The sequence below is a fragment of the Callithrix jacchus genome, chromosome 16, assembly GCF_049354715.1.
Source record: "Callithrix jacchus isolate 240 chromosome 16, calJac240_pri, whole genome shotgun sequence".
Classification (NCBI taxonomy): Eukaryota; Metazoa; Chordata; class Mammalia; order Primates; family Cebidae; genus Callithrix; species Callithrix jacchus.
In genome coordinates, this window is record NC_133517.1 from 72,861,345 (window position 1) to 72,877,140 (window position 15,796).

The 15,796-nt window shown below is 39.1% G+C and overlaps 1 protein-coding gene across 4 annotated transcripts in view; it reads left to right on the forward strand.

Moving 5' to 3' along the window:
* TATDN1 (TatD DNase domain containing 1) overlaps positions 1-15,796 on the forward strand; it is a 48,608-nt gene that overhangs the window by 8,698 nt on the left and 24,114 nt on the right. For all 4 annotated transcript variants that reach the window (XM_078353228.1, XM_078353227.1, XM_078353229.1 and 1 more), the window contains 5 exons: positions 7,779-7,844; positions 8,579-8,628; positions 12,504-12,567; positions 14,825-14,968; positions 15,067-15,109. In XM_078353228.1, coding sequence (XP_078209354.1) covers positions 7,779-7,844; positions 8,579-8,628; positions 12,504-12,567; positions 14,825-14,968; positions 15,067-15,109 — 367 coding nt within the window. The remainder of the gene's footprint in view (positions 1-7,778; positions 7,845-8,578; positions 8,629-12,503; positions 12,568-14,824; positions 14,969-15,066; positions 15,110-15,796) is intronic.

The window sequence follows — 15,796 nt, forward strand, 5'->3', positions numbered from 1 at the left end:
TAAAATATGTGAGTGGATTCTGGAAAGCTTGCAAGAGAAATGGCCCATGGTTCAGTTTGGTGTGGTCAGCACTCCCCATGAATGCATCTGCTAATGAACACATCATCAGGAGTATCACTTGTGCCCCCCATTCAGGCTTGTGTTTGTATGTGGCATAGGATCTGAACCACCTGCACAGCTTTGGGCACACTGTTGCCTTGACAGCCTACAGTTAGAAGATTCATGCTTGCTGGGATATTTTGTAACCCCCTTATCCTTACACAAACTTACAGAAGGACCCACTTTCTCTCTTCGTTATTAAACTAAACGGTCTATGCTGGCAGGGTATGAAGATGATACAGATCAAAGCATCCTGGGAATATTAATTCCAAGTGTTGGGGTTTATGCCAATAAGGATATGATTTGAAAAGTCTCTGCCACTATTGTTCAGAAAGCTGCAGATGCTGCAAAAAGCCTTGTAGCTCAACCAAAGTCTCTAAACTCCTTGGCTCCAGTAATACTAGATGATAAAATTGCTGTAGATTTTCCCCTAGTCAGACAAGGAGTTGTTTGGCTCATGCTTCCTGTTACAATTACATAAGTACTTAAGGGGAAATAGTAACTGTTAGAGACAGACTATCCAAACAAACTTAAATGGTTACAAGAGGTATGAACTACTAATACTCTCAATGATCTATTTAGTTGGCTTCCAACTGGCCTGGGAAATCCCTTTCAAGCTGCTAAGTGTTTGTCATATTCATAGTCTCCATCATACTTTCTTTTTTAATATTTAAATTACTTTTGATAAGACTGCAAGAAGTCCCTTGTTACAACCAGAATTCCGATGGCTCAGTGCATAGAACTTAGAGGCAAGTTAATTCTGTAGCCATTTCTTTTGGCTCTTATATCTCTTATGCCTTATGGGTCAATGAGTGCCTGCCGTCTCTATTCCTTCCTGATCTAGGATGTCCACTTGGCTATCCTAGGGAATAGATGGATCTGGGACAGGTAGCCACACCACCGTGGCAATGCATGGGACAGAAAATAAAGATTTGGCCATTGGTGCTGGCTGCAGCAGATCTTGGCCACACCAGATCGTGGCCAAAAGTGGGAAATGTGAAGTAAAAATAAAATTTTAGGCATCCCCCTATCCTACCCGACTGACTGAATGGACACCACCGTGGCCAAGGAGACCCCAGAAAAACTTTTAAAGCTAAGTTTTCTAGCCATGATGAAATGAGAGGTTGGTCACACCTCAGTACACCCCTTCCTCACTGATACCAGGCTTTTTTTTGTAATCATGAAGTAGAAACCACCCCTGGAACAGAAACAGAAGACTCACTCCTCTGCTGACTTCAGCTGACCACCTATCACCACACCCAGACTCCTCTCCTTTTTTGTGGTTTTGACATGACAGCTGATCAGTTTCATGGCACATTCTTTCCTGACAAATGACTACCAGTCACAGACTAGTTCTGGCTGGGTTACTTAGGCTATGTACCTTTTGACATATAAAGCTTAATTTTACTGCATTTTAATGTTAAATCTCCACCACAAAGCGAAGATGGGGTTTATGTAACTTGTATGTCATGTATGTTTGTTTATCATACATGCACAAATCCACCTTTCATGAATAGGCATAGCTCCTCCTATAACGTGTTAAATATGTACATTAGCAGCCCATTTAGTGTAAAACTCCTGTTCCCCACTTCTTGCCTTGAAATGCTTGGTTTTGGTCTCAGCCAAAGGCTCTGCTTCCCAGCCTGCAGGTTGCATCTCAATATAAGAAAGTTTTAAGGCTGGGTGTGGTGGCTCATACCTGTAATCCCAGCAATTTGGGAGGCCAAGGTGGGTGGATCACCTGATGTCAGCAGTTTGAGACCAGCCTGGCCAACATGGTGAAACTCCATCTCTACTAAAAATACAAAAAATTAACCAGGCATGGTGGCAGGCGTCTGTAAATCCAGCTACTTGGAAGGCTGAGGCAAGAGAATCGCCTGAACCAGGGAGGCAGAGGTGGTGGTGAGCAGGTATCACGCCATTGCACTCCAGCTGGGCAACAAAACTCCGTCTCAAAAAAAAAAAAAAAAAAGGTTCTTCCCTCTTCCCTAATGTATAGATCTCATGATTTTAAGTCAACATCCTACAGAAAGTCTTATATCCTGGCTTTGCTCATTTGCTAAATAGTAATATCATTGAGCTTGTTCTCTAATCCCCTGTATTTGCTATAAACTTGAAGTTATATCTAAAGACTAACAATATCTTTTAAAAAGAAAAATTGTGCCCTATTTGCTGTCCCTTGTTATCCCTAGATCACAAGTGACAGTGACGTGACATGATTCAGTGACCCCCAATACTGAGGCTTCAGCTTGAGAGTTGTGGTTTTCTCCTGGTTACAAACAGTGCTGTTTTCTACTCTTACTTTGTTTTAAAACTAAAACTCAGTATTTGAAGAACTCTTAAATAATAAAGTATACTGCTTTTCAAGCCAGCTATTTGAAAAAAAATTAATGAAAAAGAAACATTTCTGATCTACATAGGGTGACATGCTACTGAACGTATGAAGCCTTCGGTTTCCTCCCCTAATCAGAAGTAGTAATTTTCCACATTGCCTTGTTTTCCTTCCTGTCATTCCCTCCCACCCGTATCTCTTACTGTCTTAGCTTTTCAAGCTACTTACTGTCTTTAGCTGGATCTGGCTAGACATTGGTTTTCATACAGTATTTGTCTACTTTGAGTTTACATGCCAATAGGCATACATCTAGTAGAGACTTTTAATTTAAAAGATAGTATTGTCAACCTCAAATAATCAAAAAGGTCAGAATCTAGTTTACAGATTCATTCAAGCACAACAGTTGAGGACTGCAGCCCAGGACACACTTCCAAGTTGCCTTAGGGAGTGCTCCTGAGAACAAAAAAGAGGCTCAAGTTTTAAAGGACAAATCATAAGGAGAGGGGTGATTACAAAAATTGTTACTCAGGGATTCTCACTGGTTTATAGAAATAACATTGGTTAGTGATTGGCTATGTATTGTTGAACTAGAGAGTGTATGGCATTTTAGGGCCACTTGGTGTCAGTCTAGAGCCCACATAGCAAGTGGCTTCAGGAAATAATTATTTAGCTCAAAGGGGAGTGAGCTTGGACTGCTGTTTACATTTTAAATGCCTTTCTGGGCTTGATATTTTGAAGGGCTTGTATTTCTCAGTTACTAGGTTTTTGTTTCTCACTATCCCTTAATAGATAAGAATGTTTTGAACAAGTTAAATAGGATTTTGAGTGGTTTTATTTTTGTGATTACATCACGAGTCTTAATGTTCAAAACATATTGACTCACATTTGGGTATTTGATAATGCATTCTTGGATCAGGAGCCTTTGACTACGTAAGGTGGTATGGCAGTATAGCTAACGCTGATTCAAATTCCATTTGTTGTTGGCATATTACAGTGTTTATAATAACACTGTTCCCAGTAATTACATGTTAATAGGAGTTATAATTTGCAAAATGGCTTTCACATTCGTTTTTGGATTTGAGCCACATGTTGTTGCTGGAAGGAGAAATGTTTTGCCCACCCTACTAGTGAGAAAACTGAGGCTTAGAAAGACACTTGTGGCGGATGAGCTTTGACTATCTGGGCCAGCAGTGCGAGGGTACAAGAATTTACCAAGACTGGCTGGCTACAGTGGCTCACGCCTGTAATCCCAGCACTTTGCGGGGCCAAGGTGGGTGGAGCACCTGAGGTCAGAAGTTCAATCCAGCCTGGCCAACATGGTGAAACCCTGTCTCTACTAAAAATACAAAAAGGTAGACAGGTGTGGTGGCGGGCACCCATAATCCTAGCTACTTGGGAGGCTGAGACGAGAGAATTTCTTGAACCTGGGAGGCGGAGCTTGCAGTGAGCCGTGACTGTGCCACTGCACTCTAACCTGGGCAACAGAGTGAAATTCTGTCTCAAGAAAAAAAGAAGAAAAGAAGAATTTTCCAAGACAGTTGTAGGTGAAGAAAGGCAGACTCATTAGAGAAAGTATGAAAATGCATTGCAAGGTTGCAACAGTCAGAATCAGCAGAAGAGGAGCTGACTAAGGAAATAAAGGCTTGCTGGAGATTTTGTAGGATGGCTCTTAAGCTACAGAGTGCCACATGCAGTACTGATAACACCAACGTTGCAGGGAGCTGACTTGCATTCTTCTGTCAGCCAAGGTATTTGATAAGAAGCAGGAAGTTTGTGAGGTATGTACATTACCTCTGTGCTTTCCCCTGGTCCCACCAGCCTGACTCCTTTCCCCTAATTCCGACTCCACATTCCCTCTTCCTGACAGAGCCAACAGTGACACATCTTTGGCATGTGGGTGAAGGGCTCATCTTCTAGCTGACCTGCTGACCAGTGGTATAGAGTTGGCCCTACCTAGGACTGTTAGTTGGGAAGTTACATGGGCCCAGATCTTTGGGTTGGGAGTTAAATTGGGCAGAGTTGTAGGACCATGGGGGAACAGCGTTTGCAGCCTAAAAATTTTGTCCTGCTGCCTCCAAAAGAGAGTCATGGAGTTCTTTTACTGGCTGTTGTCCTCACTGCAGTAACATTTTGGTTTGAAATTGTCGTATTCTACAAGACACAAAACAAGATACTGCGTTAACAGTAAGTGGTGCAAATAAATATGAGCATTATTATAGGCAGGAGAAGTGGGATCTGACAGATGAAATTTCTAAATATTAATAGGATAAGGGAAAAATCGAAGAAAAGTTATAAATGTATTATTAGTGAGATTGAGAAGTTGCCCAGTCTTCATTTCTATTTCCATTTATTCTATCCCAGTTGCTGAACTATTTATAGGCATAAGGGAATCACTATAAATTTTGTTGGCATTAACTTTGTTGTTTCTCCACCACTTAGCTTATAATTGGCAATGCCAGAAATTCTGGCATCCAAAGCCCATTTTCTTTCCATACCTGCATAATTGTACTTTCTCCATTTTATTGTATTTCTTGAAACTTGTTCACAAATGGAATACTTTTAGTGATCAGTTTGAACTTTTCTTTGGCCCTTCTGTATTTATTTGTTAATTATCTTAATCACTCTGCAGGTGTTTGCTAGTGGGTAGGTAGGTGAGAAAGTGGTTTGTCCCAGAGATTGTTCCCTATAGGAGAGAAGAAACTTCCTAAAGGAAACAGCTGTGAAACACAGAATCCAGAAAAGGATACTTGCCACCGAACTTCCTGGCTTAGGTGAAGCAGACTATTCATCAAAGCACAGAAGCAGCTATTAACAACTGGCTAAGGAATACACTGTAGGCAAACCATGTGTCAGAAAGAAAAAGGCTGTAAGTCACCAGAGAGTCTCAGAGAAGAGGGAAGGAATTGGTTACTGAGCCAGTGCAGGGCATCCTGAAGGCCAAGACACACCTGGATCCAAATCTGCATTTAGAAGGTACACTGTGATTCAGGGCCTGAACAACTGACCCTTCAGAAGCCAGTTCTAAGAGAAAGTAGTATCGCCTAGAGTAGACCTCAGCCAGCATCTGCTTCAGGGTAGGCATTGTAAAACAATTTAGCCTTCCCTTAACACTCATTCCTGTTAGGGCAGCAAGGAATGGCTTTATAAACTAAGCCTCCAAGCTAATCTTCAATTAGCTTTTAAAATTGGAATCAGAAATGTTTACTTGTTAAATTTGCACACTTCTCAGTTGCGTCTGTTTTTCACTTTGTATTCTAGTGAGAGATTGCTTTTGCTTGGAAAAATTCAAATCTCTTTACTGCCGACAAAGACTCTCCTTTGAAGCCTGAATTATACTGCCCTGACTTGGCTTCTGGAGTAGGCCCCAACCTTAGGCTTTGTCCATGGCCCACTGGGTTCAGTTTTAGCCGGAATTCTGTAGGTCAGTTTAGTGAAAATCCCTACCTTGCTATCTGATCACTTCCTTATCCCCCATCTTTGGTATCCTGTCACTCTGTCCTGCCTTCAGCAGGAGTCCGTCAGGTTGGGTGTACCCAGTCTTCCCTTCCCTTTGATTACCTTTCCTCTTAGTAATTTTTCATCTGTTGATCCCCATTCTACTTGGTGGCAATAAATGTTCACTTGTCCTTGTATTCAAAATTGAGCTCAGTCCCTCCCTTCTGCAAAACCTTCACTCCCGTCAGTAGTCTCTCTTGAATAAAGGCTTCCTCAAAGTCTTTGACAAGTGTTATGAATAATTGTTTGCTTAACACTGTACAAAGAGGAAATGGTCTAGAAGAGATACAGAACATTTCTCTTTTCCTAATGAGCAGTGACGTTCGGTGACCCTAAACTAAACCTCTGTGAAGGATTATTTTAGGCAGAAAAGCCTCTCCTCTCTTCTCTGGGTTTCCTTTCTCAGTCTGCCTCCTTTATCTAATTTCCTTTCCTTACTTATAAATAAACTAGAGCGTAGTTCTTCTGATTGGGCCATTCCATGGAACCCCGGTACTGTATGTATAGTATTAGGTGATATTTGTATGTTAATAGCCCTTCTAATTAAAGGGTGCCAGTTGTGAATTCATCACCCTACCCATCTTTGTTGACATGTTGGTGCCCAAATATCTTTGTAGTTTTCCACATTTTGCTTTTTCCCCTGTTGTTTCAAATGCCTGAAATACTCTCCACATCTCTTAAATTCTCTAAACTCCCATTCACTTTCAAGGTGTGTCTTATTGTTGGAGCAGACATTCCTTGGGACCAGCTTGGCAGAAATTAGAATGAGAACATATCAAGAAGCTGAAACTTGACAGAAATAGTCTAGGGAGTCTGTTGATAATCAGCTGCCTACCACCACTGCAAATTTTAAGATTCTCCTTCTGCTAAAAGCTAAATGATGTGTATTTTAAATAAGGGAGGCATTTTTTTTCTTGCCTGTGACTAATCACAGTCTAAGTTGATATCTTGTTCCCCATATTCCCTTATATTTTACAGCAGGACAGAGCTTCCTGTTGCATCCAGTATTTTAAAGACAAGTGTCTGTACCATAGCTGGATCTGGCATCTTCTGTCCTCTCCCTTCCTTACACTGTCTTCCCTTAGTATCAGCAGGAAATTGGCTCCAGGACCTCCTGCAGATACCACAGCCCTCAGATGTTCAAGTCCCTTACATAAAATGGCATGGTGTTTGCCTATAACCTATACATATCCTCATGTATGCTTTAAATCATGTCTAGATTACTTAAAATATCTAATTGATGTAAATGCTATATAAATGGTTTTTATACCTTACTGTGCTTTTGTTTATGTTATTTTTTATTGTTGTATTATTATTTTTATTTTCTAATATTTTCAGTGGACCTCTGGTTGGCTGAATCCACAGCTTCAAATCCAAGAAATACAAAGGGCCAATTGTTCTCCCCAGCAGCAGGAACAGCCTGTAGCTCTTTACAAGCACTGTGCTCTTTCCTCTCCTGAAGGCTTTGCTCCTCCTGCTTCCTGTCTGCACTTACCTCTTTTCCACAGGATAATAACAGTCACTCATCCTTTAAGATTCAGTTCAATGATTACTTCTTTCTGGAAGCCTCTTCTGTGTCCCATAGTACCAGTGTTTATTTCTAATATTTCATGATTGTCCGATAATGGATCTGCCTTACCAATTCTGCAGTGAGTTTCTGGAAAGCAGGAATTATATCCTATTGATCTTCATGTCTCGTGCTTCTAGCACATTGGTTGACAAGTGGTAGGCACTTGGATATTGTTTGAGTAGATGAGTGTGTGAACAAAAAGTTTAGTAACAGAAGCTTTTGTGTAAGTAGAAGTTTCGCGTAGAGACTCAATGATTAATCAGCGATTTTTGCTTTCTACAGATATTGGTATCAACTTGACTGACCCTGTGTTCAGAGGAATTTATAGGGGGGTTCAGAAGCATCAAGGTAAGTATTTCCTTTATTAATGCAAATAGTTTCTCCTTGAAAACAAATTTTCTGCCTCAGGAGATCTTGAAAAGCATAAGCCAAGCTGGGCCTTGTGGCTCACACCTGTAATCCCAGCACTTTGGGAGTCTGAGGCGGGAGGATCGCCTGAGCACAGGAGTTCAAGACCAGCCTGGGCAACATAATCCACTCTTAAAATTGAAATAATAAAGAACCCATGGCCAGGGGCGGTGGCTCACGCCTGTAATCCCAACACTTTGGGGGGGCCAAGGTGAGCGGATCGCCTGAGATGAGGAGTTCAAGACTAGCCTGGCCAACATGGTGAAACCCCATGTCTATTAAAAACACACAAAAAAATAGCCAGGCGTGGTGGTGTGTACCTGTAATCCCAGCTACTTGGGAGGCTGAGGCAAGAAAATTGCTTGAACCCGGAGGCAGAGGTTACAGTGAGCTGAGACCATGCCATTGCACTTCAACCTGGGCAAAAAGAATGAAATTCCGCCTCAAAAAAAAAAAAACTCATTATGCATCTTGGATGAAACGAAACAAAGTGAAACACGTACATTGATAAACTACGATCATGAACAGTTAATAAAGTTTAATCAAGGTCTTCTTACCTGTAGAAGTTTATAGTTTTGAGTATGAAACTTCAAATAGCCATTTGCCCAAAAGTTAAAAAAAAAGTCGAATTGTTGTCTCCCAGGTTTTCTTCATGTGGAGTTTCTCTTTTACAGATGACTTACAGGATGTAATAGGGAGAGCTGTTGAGATTGGTGTTAAAAAGGTAACATTTGTTTTGTTATTCTTGAGATTGTTTAAATTTATTTTTTAACTAAATTTTAGTTAAAATTTTGCAAAGTAGAAGGGAACAAACCAGTGCCACACTTGGGGTACATATTGTCTACTTGTGATATTAGAAAGTTAATTGAAATATCAAAATATTCCATTGATAGCAACTATACAAACCTCATGTATAGTTCTTATATATGATAAATGGGAAACCTCTTTGAAAAAAAATTTTAAACCTATGTGAATTATCAGGCTTCTTAAGAGGCCACTTTTAATCAACTTTGTAACATAACTTAGCATTTGTCAGAATTAAGTAATAGTCAAAAAGACATGTATCTGACACCAAGTATGGCTATTTATAGTTAGGGTTTACCATTTCAAATAACAGAAATAATACTTTAATTTTTACAGTAGTAAGATGCCTCTGGTTTTTTTTTTTTTTTAAGAGAATTCTAGTAAGCAAATGAATAGATATGTCTTTAAATTAGCTTTAAAACAGGGAGCTAGCTCACATATTCACATAGGAAATAAGGTTGAATTCCACAGTGTGCTCTCAGGACAATTGGTAGCCACAGCCTCCAAGTTGAATAACCTGTTTTGGAAAGTGACATTGGTGGCTAAATAAGTTCTGCAGTCTCCAATTCTAAACTTTTATTTGTTATTATTCACAAATAATATGAAAAGTTAGAAGTTACATTCATTTCTCATTATGCAGTCACGCTGCTTGGAAAATCACTTTAAACAGTGCTTTTCTGCAAACTCTGAAATACTAAGCTCCTAAATTTTCATGTTTCAGCCATGAGTAATTTAATCTTAATGTTTATTCACACACACACACACACACTCTCTCTCTTTGGAATGACAGAACTGAAGTGATTTTTCCTTGGGCATGGTTCCAAACGGAAATTTAACTCAATACCTTGCATTTATGTTCTAGTAGTTAAGAGCATAGGTAAGGCGTAACAAACCTGGTATCCATCCCATGCTTCATTTTTCTTAGCTTTATAACCAGGGGTATTTTATCTCACTAGACTTCAGTTTTCTCATCTGTGAAATGAGAATGATAATAATATTTAATTAATAGAGTTGTTCTGAAGGCTAAATAAAATATTCAATGTAAAGCATTTGGTATTATACCTAGCATAAAAGAAACAACCTACATTCTGTGTATGATGGAAGCCACCACCCTGAGATCATCATCATCGTTATCATCTTATACACTGGGAGAGGACATGATGCCATCTAGTCTTGCCATTCATTGCCTTTTATTTTTTTTTTTTTTGAGACGGAGTTTCGCTCTTGTTACCCAGGCTGGAGTGCAATGGCACGATCTCGGCTCACCGTTCCTCCGCCTCCTGGGTTCAGGCAATTCTCCTGCCTCAGCCTCCCGAGTAGCTGGGATTACAGGCATGCACCACCATGCCCAGCTTATTTTTTGTATTTTTATTAGAGACGGGGTTTCACCATGTTGACCAGGATGGTCTGGATCTCTTGACCTCGGTATCCACCCACCTTGGCCTCCCAAAGTGCTGGGATTACAGGCGTGAGCCACCGCATTCATTGCCTTTTTAGAAAAGTTACAGATAAAATAAAAAGTAGACTTGGTTAGTATTTTACATAATTTAAATACTGGATGTAGGTACTTGTTTTAGTATTAAAGTTTTAGGTATGTTAGTAACAAGAAAGTTTTCCCAATATTTTTATTAATGTCTTATATCAGTTACAGGTAAAATAAAAAGTAGACTTGGTTAGTATTTTACATAATTTAAATACTGGATGTAGGCATTTGTTCTAGTATTTAAGTTTTAGGTATGTTAGTAACAAGAAAGTTTTCCCAATATTTTTATTAATGTCTTATATCAGTTACAGGTAAAATAAAAAGTAGACTTGGTTAGTATTTTACATAATTTAAATACTGGATGTAGGCATTTGTTCTAGTATTAAAGTTTTAGGTATGTTAGTAACAAGAAAGTTTTCCCAATATTTTTATTAATGTCTTATATCTTTTTTTCTTTTGAGACAGAGTCTCGCTCTGTCACCTAGGCTGGAGTGCAGTGGCATGATCTCAGCTTAATGCAACCTCTGCCTCCTGGGTTTAAGCGATTCTCCTGCCTCAGCCTCTCAAGTAACTGGGACTACAGGGACCCACCACCATGCCCAGCTAATTTTTGTATTTTTAGTAGAGATGGGGTTTTGCCATGTTGGCCAAGCTGGTCTCAAACTCCTGACCGTAGGTGATCTGCCCGCCTTGGCCTCCCAAAATGCTGGGATTATAGGCGTGAGCCACCATGCCTTGCCTTATATCTCATGTTTTACAGACAGTCAAGGATGTAATTATGGCTATATGTGTCCTGAATGGATACTCAGTGTCTAATCATATTAAAGGTTTAAATAGCTGTATGAAAACATCTGTTTATCATTTGCAATTCTGTCTTTGTGTTGGGTTTTCTTCCTAAGTTGTACCTAAAATGAATTCATTTTTGTTAAGACTCTTGAAGTATGCTTTACAAAAATATATATCATTGTGCTTGAATCACATCTTTAGAAGAACGTGCCTCTTACACAGCACTGCTTCAGTGCTCTATCAACACATAGCTCTTGAGTGACATTTTCATTTTAACAGATTAGGAAAGAGGCATTGTAATTACTGGGGGGACCCTAATGGTTGTCTGTGTAGAAGTGTGCTTATTTGCCAAAAGCCATACGTTTTCCTACAGAATATTCATTAGTATGCATTAACTCATTGATTCTCAAACCTTTTGCTCTCATTATTGAGGACCCCCAAAGAGCTTTTGTTTCTGTGAGCCTTATCTACTGATATATACTATACTAAAAATTAAAACAAAAAACTTTAAATATTTATTAATGTATTTTAAAATGACAAACTCCTTGATAACATAAATGGAATATTTTTATGAAAAAGAAGTATATTCCAGAACAAAGAAAAGTTAACAACATGAGTATAGTTGTATGTTTTTTCAAATCTCTAATGACTGGGTTAATAGAAGCCTGCTGATGTTTTTTTTTTTGAGATGGAGTCTGACTCCATCCCCCAGGCTGAGTGCAGTGGTGCAATCTTGGCTCACTGCAGCCTCTGCCTCCCGGGTCCAAGCAATTCTCTGCCTTAACCTCCTGAGTAGCTGGGATTACAGGCGCCTGCCACCATGCCTGGCTAATTTTTGTAGTTTTAGTAGAGACGGGGTTTCACCATCTTGGCCAGGCTGGTCTTGAACTCCTGACCTCGTGATTCACCCTCCTTGGACTCCCAAAATGCTGGGATTACAGGCGTGAGCCACCGCACCCAGCCAGCCTGCTGAATTTTCATATCTTTTTCTGTATTTAGTCTGTGGTGGTATCACATATTGTGTAGCTTCTTGAATACCTACGGACACTTGTAATAGAGTGAGGGTGAAAAAGAAAGTGTCGTATTATTATTATGAAAATAGTTTTGATTTCACATACATACTGGGAGTTACCAGACTACACATGGAGAACTGTTTAGTCAGTCAGCACTGTTGAATCACTGATTTAATTATTCACTCTTTCATAACACCTGATCTCTGTCCTCAAGGAACTCCTTGTGTAGTAGGAAAGGTAGACATTGTAAATATATTTTAACAAACTCTAGTGATGAAATCTATACCTCTACATGGACACACACCTACATACATACATACATCCCTGAGGTATAGTCAGGTACCACTCTGCATAGGAGGTAATCAATCTCCCAGCTGAATTTTAAACAGAGGGTAGGTGTGTGACAGTCACAGAGGAAAGAGCATTCTGGAAAAAGGAAGTGGTAAAAAGGCATGTTTAGGAAACTGTTGATGCCCTATTAAAGTCAGCTTATTTTATTTCTTTCTATTTCAGTTTATGATTACAGGTGGAAACCTGCAAGACAGTAAAGATGCACTGCATTTGGCACAAACAAATGGTATCTTCATATTACTTTTACCAAAAAAAATAGGAATTAAGTAATTTTGAAGAAGTCTTTCTGAAAACTGCTTCAGGTACAATACAATGGATCAAGACTGTGGAAACAACAGGAAAATTGACTGATTTCAATGGGACATGATTAAGATGATGAAATTCAAAGTACTCATTGGTATATCAGATGTTTATAAAACCATGTCATAGTACTAAACAAAGATTATTTTAAGATTTCAGTTAATGAGAACGAAGTTCTCCAGCTACACAATATAACCTCAGGTGTTTTTGATGTGGAATTTGTGTGTGTGTTTTAACGTGTTTAAAATACAAGTTGCTTTTTATTTCATCTTTTTTAACTTCAGCTGTGAAGGATCATTAAATTAAATTTTTACTAGGTGGACCAGATACTGTTCAGGGTACCAGGAATGCGAATAATAGTGCTGTATAATCCCTCATATGCTCACTTTATGTTCATACATTTTGCATTTGTTTAAAATCTTAAAGTTTTAGGAATGATTGTTAAAAGATTCCTAGTTATGTAAAACCTCTTTTATCTGGCATTCACATATTTAATTTTTTTTTTTTGAGATGGAGTCTTGCTTTTGTTGCCCAGGCTGGAATACAATGGTGTGATCTCGGCTCACTGCAACCTCCACCTCCCGGATTCAAGCAATTCTCTGCCTCAGCCTCCCGAGTAACTGGGATTACAGGCACGCACCACCACACCCAGCTTAATTTTTATATTTTTAGTAGTAATGGGGTTTTACCATCTTGGCCAGGCTGGTCTTGAACTCCTGATCTCATGATCCACCCTCTTTGGCCTCCCAAAGTGCTGGGATTACAGGTGTGAGCCACCACACCGGCTAACTTCTTTTGCATATTTTACATGCTAGTCACTGAGGAATTAAACATTCTACGTAATTTTTAAATTTTGTAATTTAAGATACTGTATGTTTCCTTTATGTATGAAAACTTACTAAAAGCTATATTTTTGTGGAAATCTCTCTAAAATGCACACTTCTCTTTAGGATCCATTGACACTTTTTCTTAGAGATTAAAGATAGAATATCTTCCAGGGAGTTTTTGAGTTTTATCCTTACTTTTAATCCCCAAACATCTATGCTTTTTAAAGTTCTCCCACCTCCATTATCAGCCCTTTTCCACTCTTCTCCATGTAACTTGTGTTCTTATAGCTTTAAAAGTGCTGCTTCCTTTGTTTGTAAATGTTTGTAAACATCTGCATGAGAGCCCAGGAAGGCTAGATACCTCTCCCAAGGTTCAGGCTCAGCTAAGCCATTCAAAAAGTGTTTTTGACTCCCCATTTGTATTCTGTATAAGTAAAGCTGTCAGAGTATCCTCCAAATAAGTGAACCTCCTTCTTTTTATTATTTTTTTGGAGACCAGGTTTCACCATGGTGGTCAGGATGGTCTCGATATCTTGACCTCATGATCCACCCACTTCGGCCTCCCAAAGTGTTGGGATTACAGGCCTGAGCCACCTCACCTGGCCCTCCTTCTTTTATTAGAAAAACAAATCCCCCTTTCCACCTCTTTAAATCACCCCCACTGTTAACCTTTTTAAGGGAATACATTTTTATTGCTATATTAAATACATAAATCAATAATGGAATAATTGGTGTTAAAAATATACAAATCAAGATAGTCACATCACTGGTGAATATAAAAGATAAAATTAGTGCTGGTCATGATGGCTCAGGCCTGTAATACCAGCACTTTGGGAGGCGGATCGCTTGAGCTTAGGAGATCAAGACCAGCCTGGGCAACGTAGTGAAACCCTGTCTCAACAACAACAAAAAAACAATTCAAAGTTAGCCAGGCATGGTGGCATGTGTCTGTAGTCCCAGCTACTTGGGAAGCTGAGGTGGGAGAATCACTGGAGGCCAGGAGGTCAAGGCTGCAGTGATAGCACCACTGCACTCCAGCCTGGGTGACACAGTGGGACCTTGTCTCAAAAAGAAAATGTTCACTTTGCATTCTACAGCCCTAAATGCCAAGCTTTAGAAAAAGTTGAATTGATTATTTTATTAATACATTAAAGCAATTTTCATATTCATATCCTACTTTGTTTAGGTATTCCAGAAATTGTCATATAATTAACATAATGCAGTTCTTATCATTTGAATAATTTATTACCATTGTTGAAAACCAGTTGAAATTACTTGATATCCTCTAAAAATCATAATAAATATAAATATAAGAAAATACTTTGAAAATAATTCTAAGACATTATTTTGTGTTAGATCTGTTTTTCAGTACCGTTGGATGTCATCCTACAAGATGTGGTGAATTTGAAAAGAATGACCCTGATCTTTACTTAAAGGAGTTGCTAAATCTTGCCGAAAGCAATAAAGGGAAAGTTGTAGCAATAGGAGAATGTGGACTTGGTGAGTGCCAGCCTGGCCTCTTAGAATGACTTTCTTTAAAAATAAATAATTTGTTCTGTATAAGCTATGAATAATTATTCTTTTTTATTTTTTTAAAGATTTTGACCGACTACAGTTTTGTCCCAAAGATACTCAACTCAAGTAAGAAAATTTGTTGACTTTACAAATTTTTGTAACATCTTGAGTGATTTTAAAATAACTTTTATCAGTTGAGACTATAGTTGGATTAAGCATCAGGATATGTTTGTTTTTCCCTTTGTATATCAGAAGTTAAGTGAAACAAATTCCATGCATACCTGCATGTAATTCAAACGGATGGAAACATGTCGTTTTCTGGTTGATGAACCACTTAATTTTATTTTAATGGTAGAAATAAGGAATGGGTTTTACATGACTTTACATTTTTTTGTTTCTTTAACAGATGCATTCATACATGAACAGTTCCAGGTCCAGAGGAATGAATTAAATTATTTTGGGGAATGTGATTGTTTTGTTTTGTTTTTTGAGACAGAGTCTCTCTCTGTCACCCAGGCTGGAGTGCAGTGGCGTGATCTCAGCTCACTGCAACCTCCATCTCCTGGGTTCAAACAAGTCTCGTGCTTCAGCCTCCCGAGTAGCTGGTTTTAGTAAAGATAGGGTTTCACCATGTTGGTGAGGCTGGTCTCAAACTCCTGACCTCAAGTGACCCATCCACCTCGGCCTCCCAAATTGGGGGATATAATTTAACAGTAAAGGATATTAAAAGTGTGTTACAAGCCAGGCACAGCAGGCTTTACCTGTAGTCACAGCTGTTTGAGAGGCTGAGGCAGGAGAATTCCTTGAACTCCA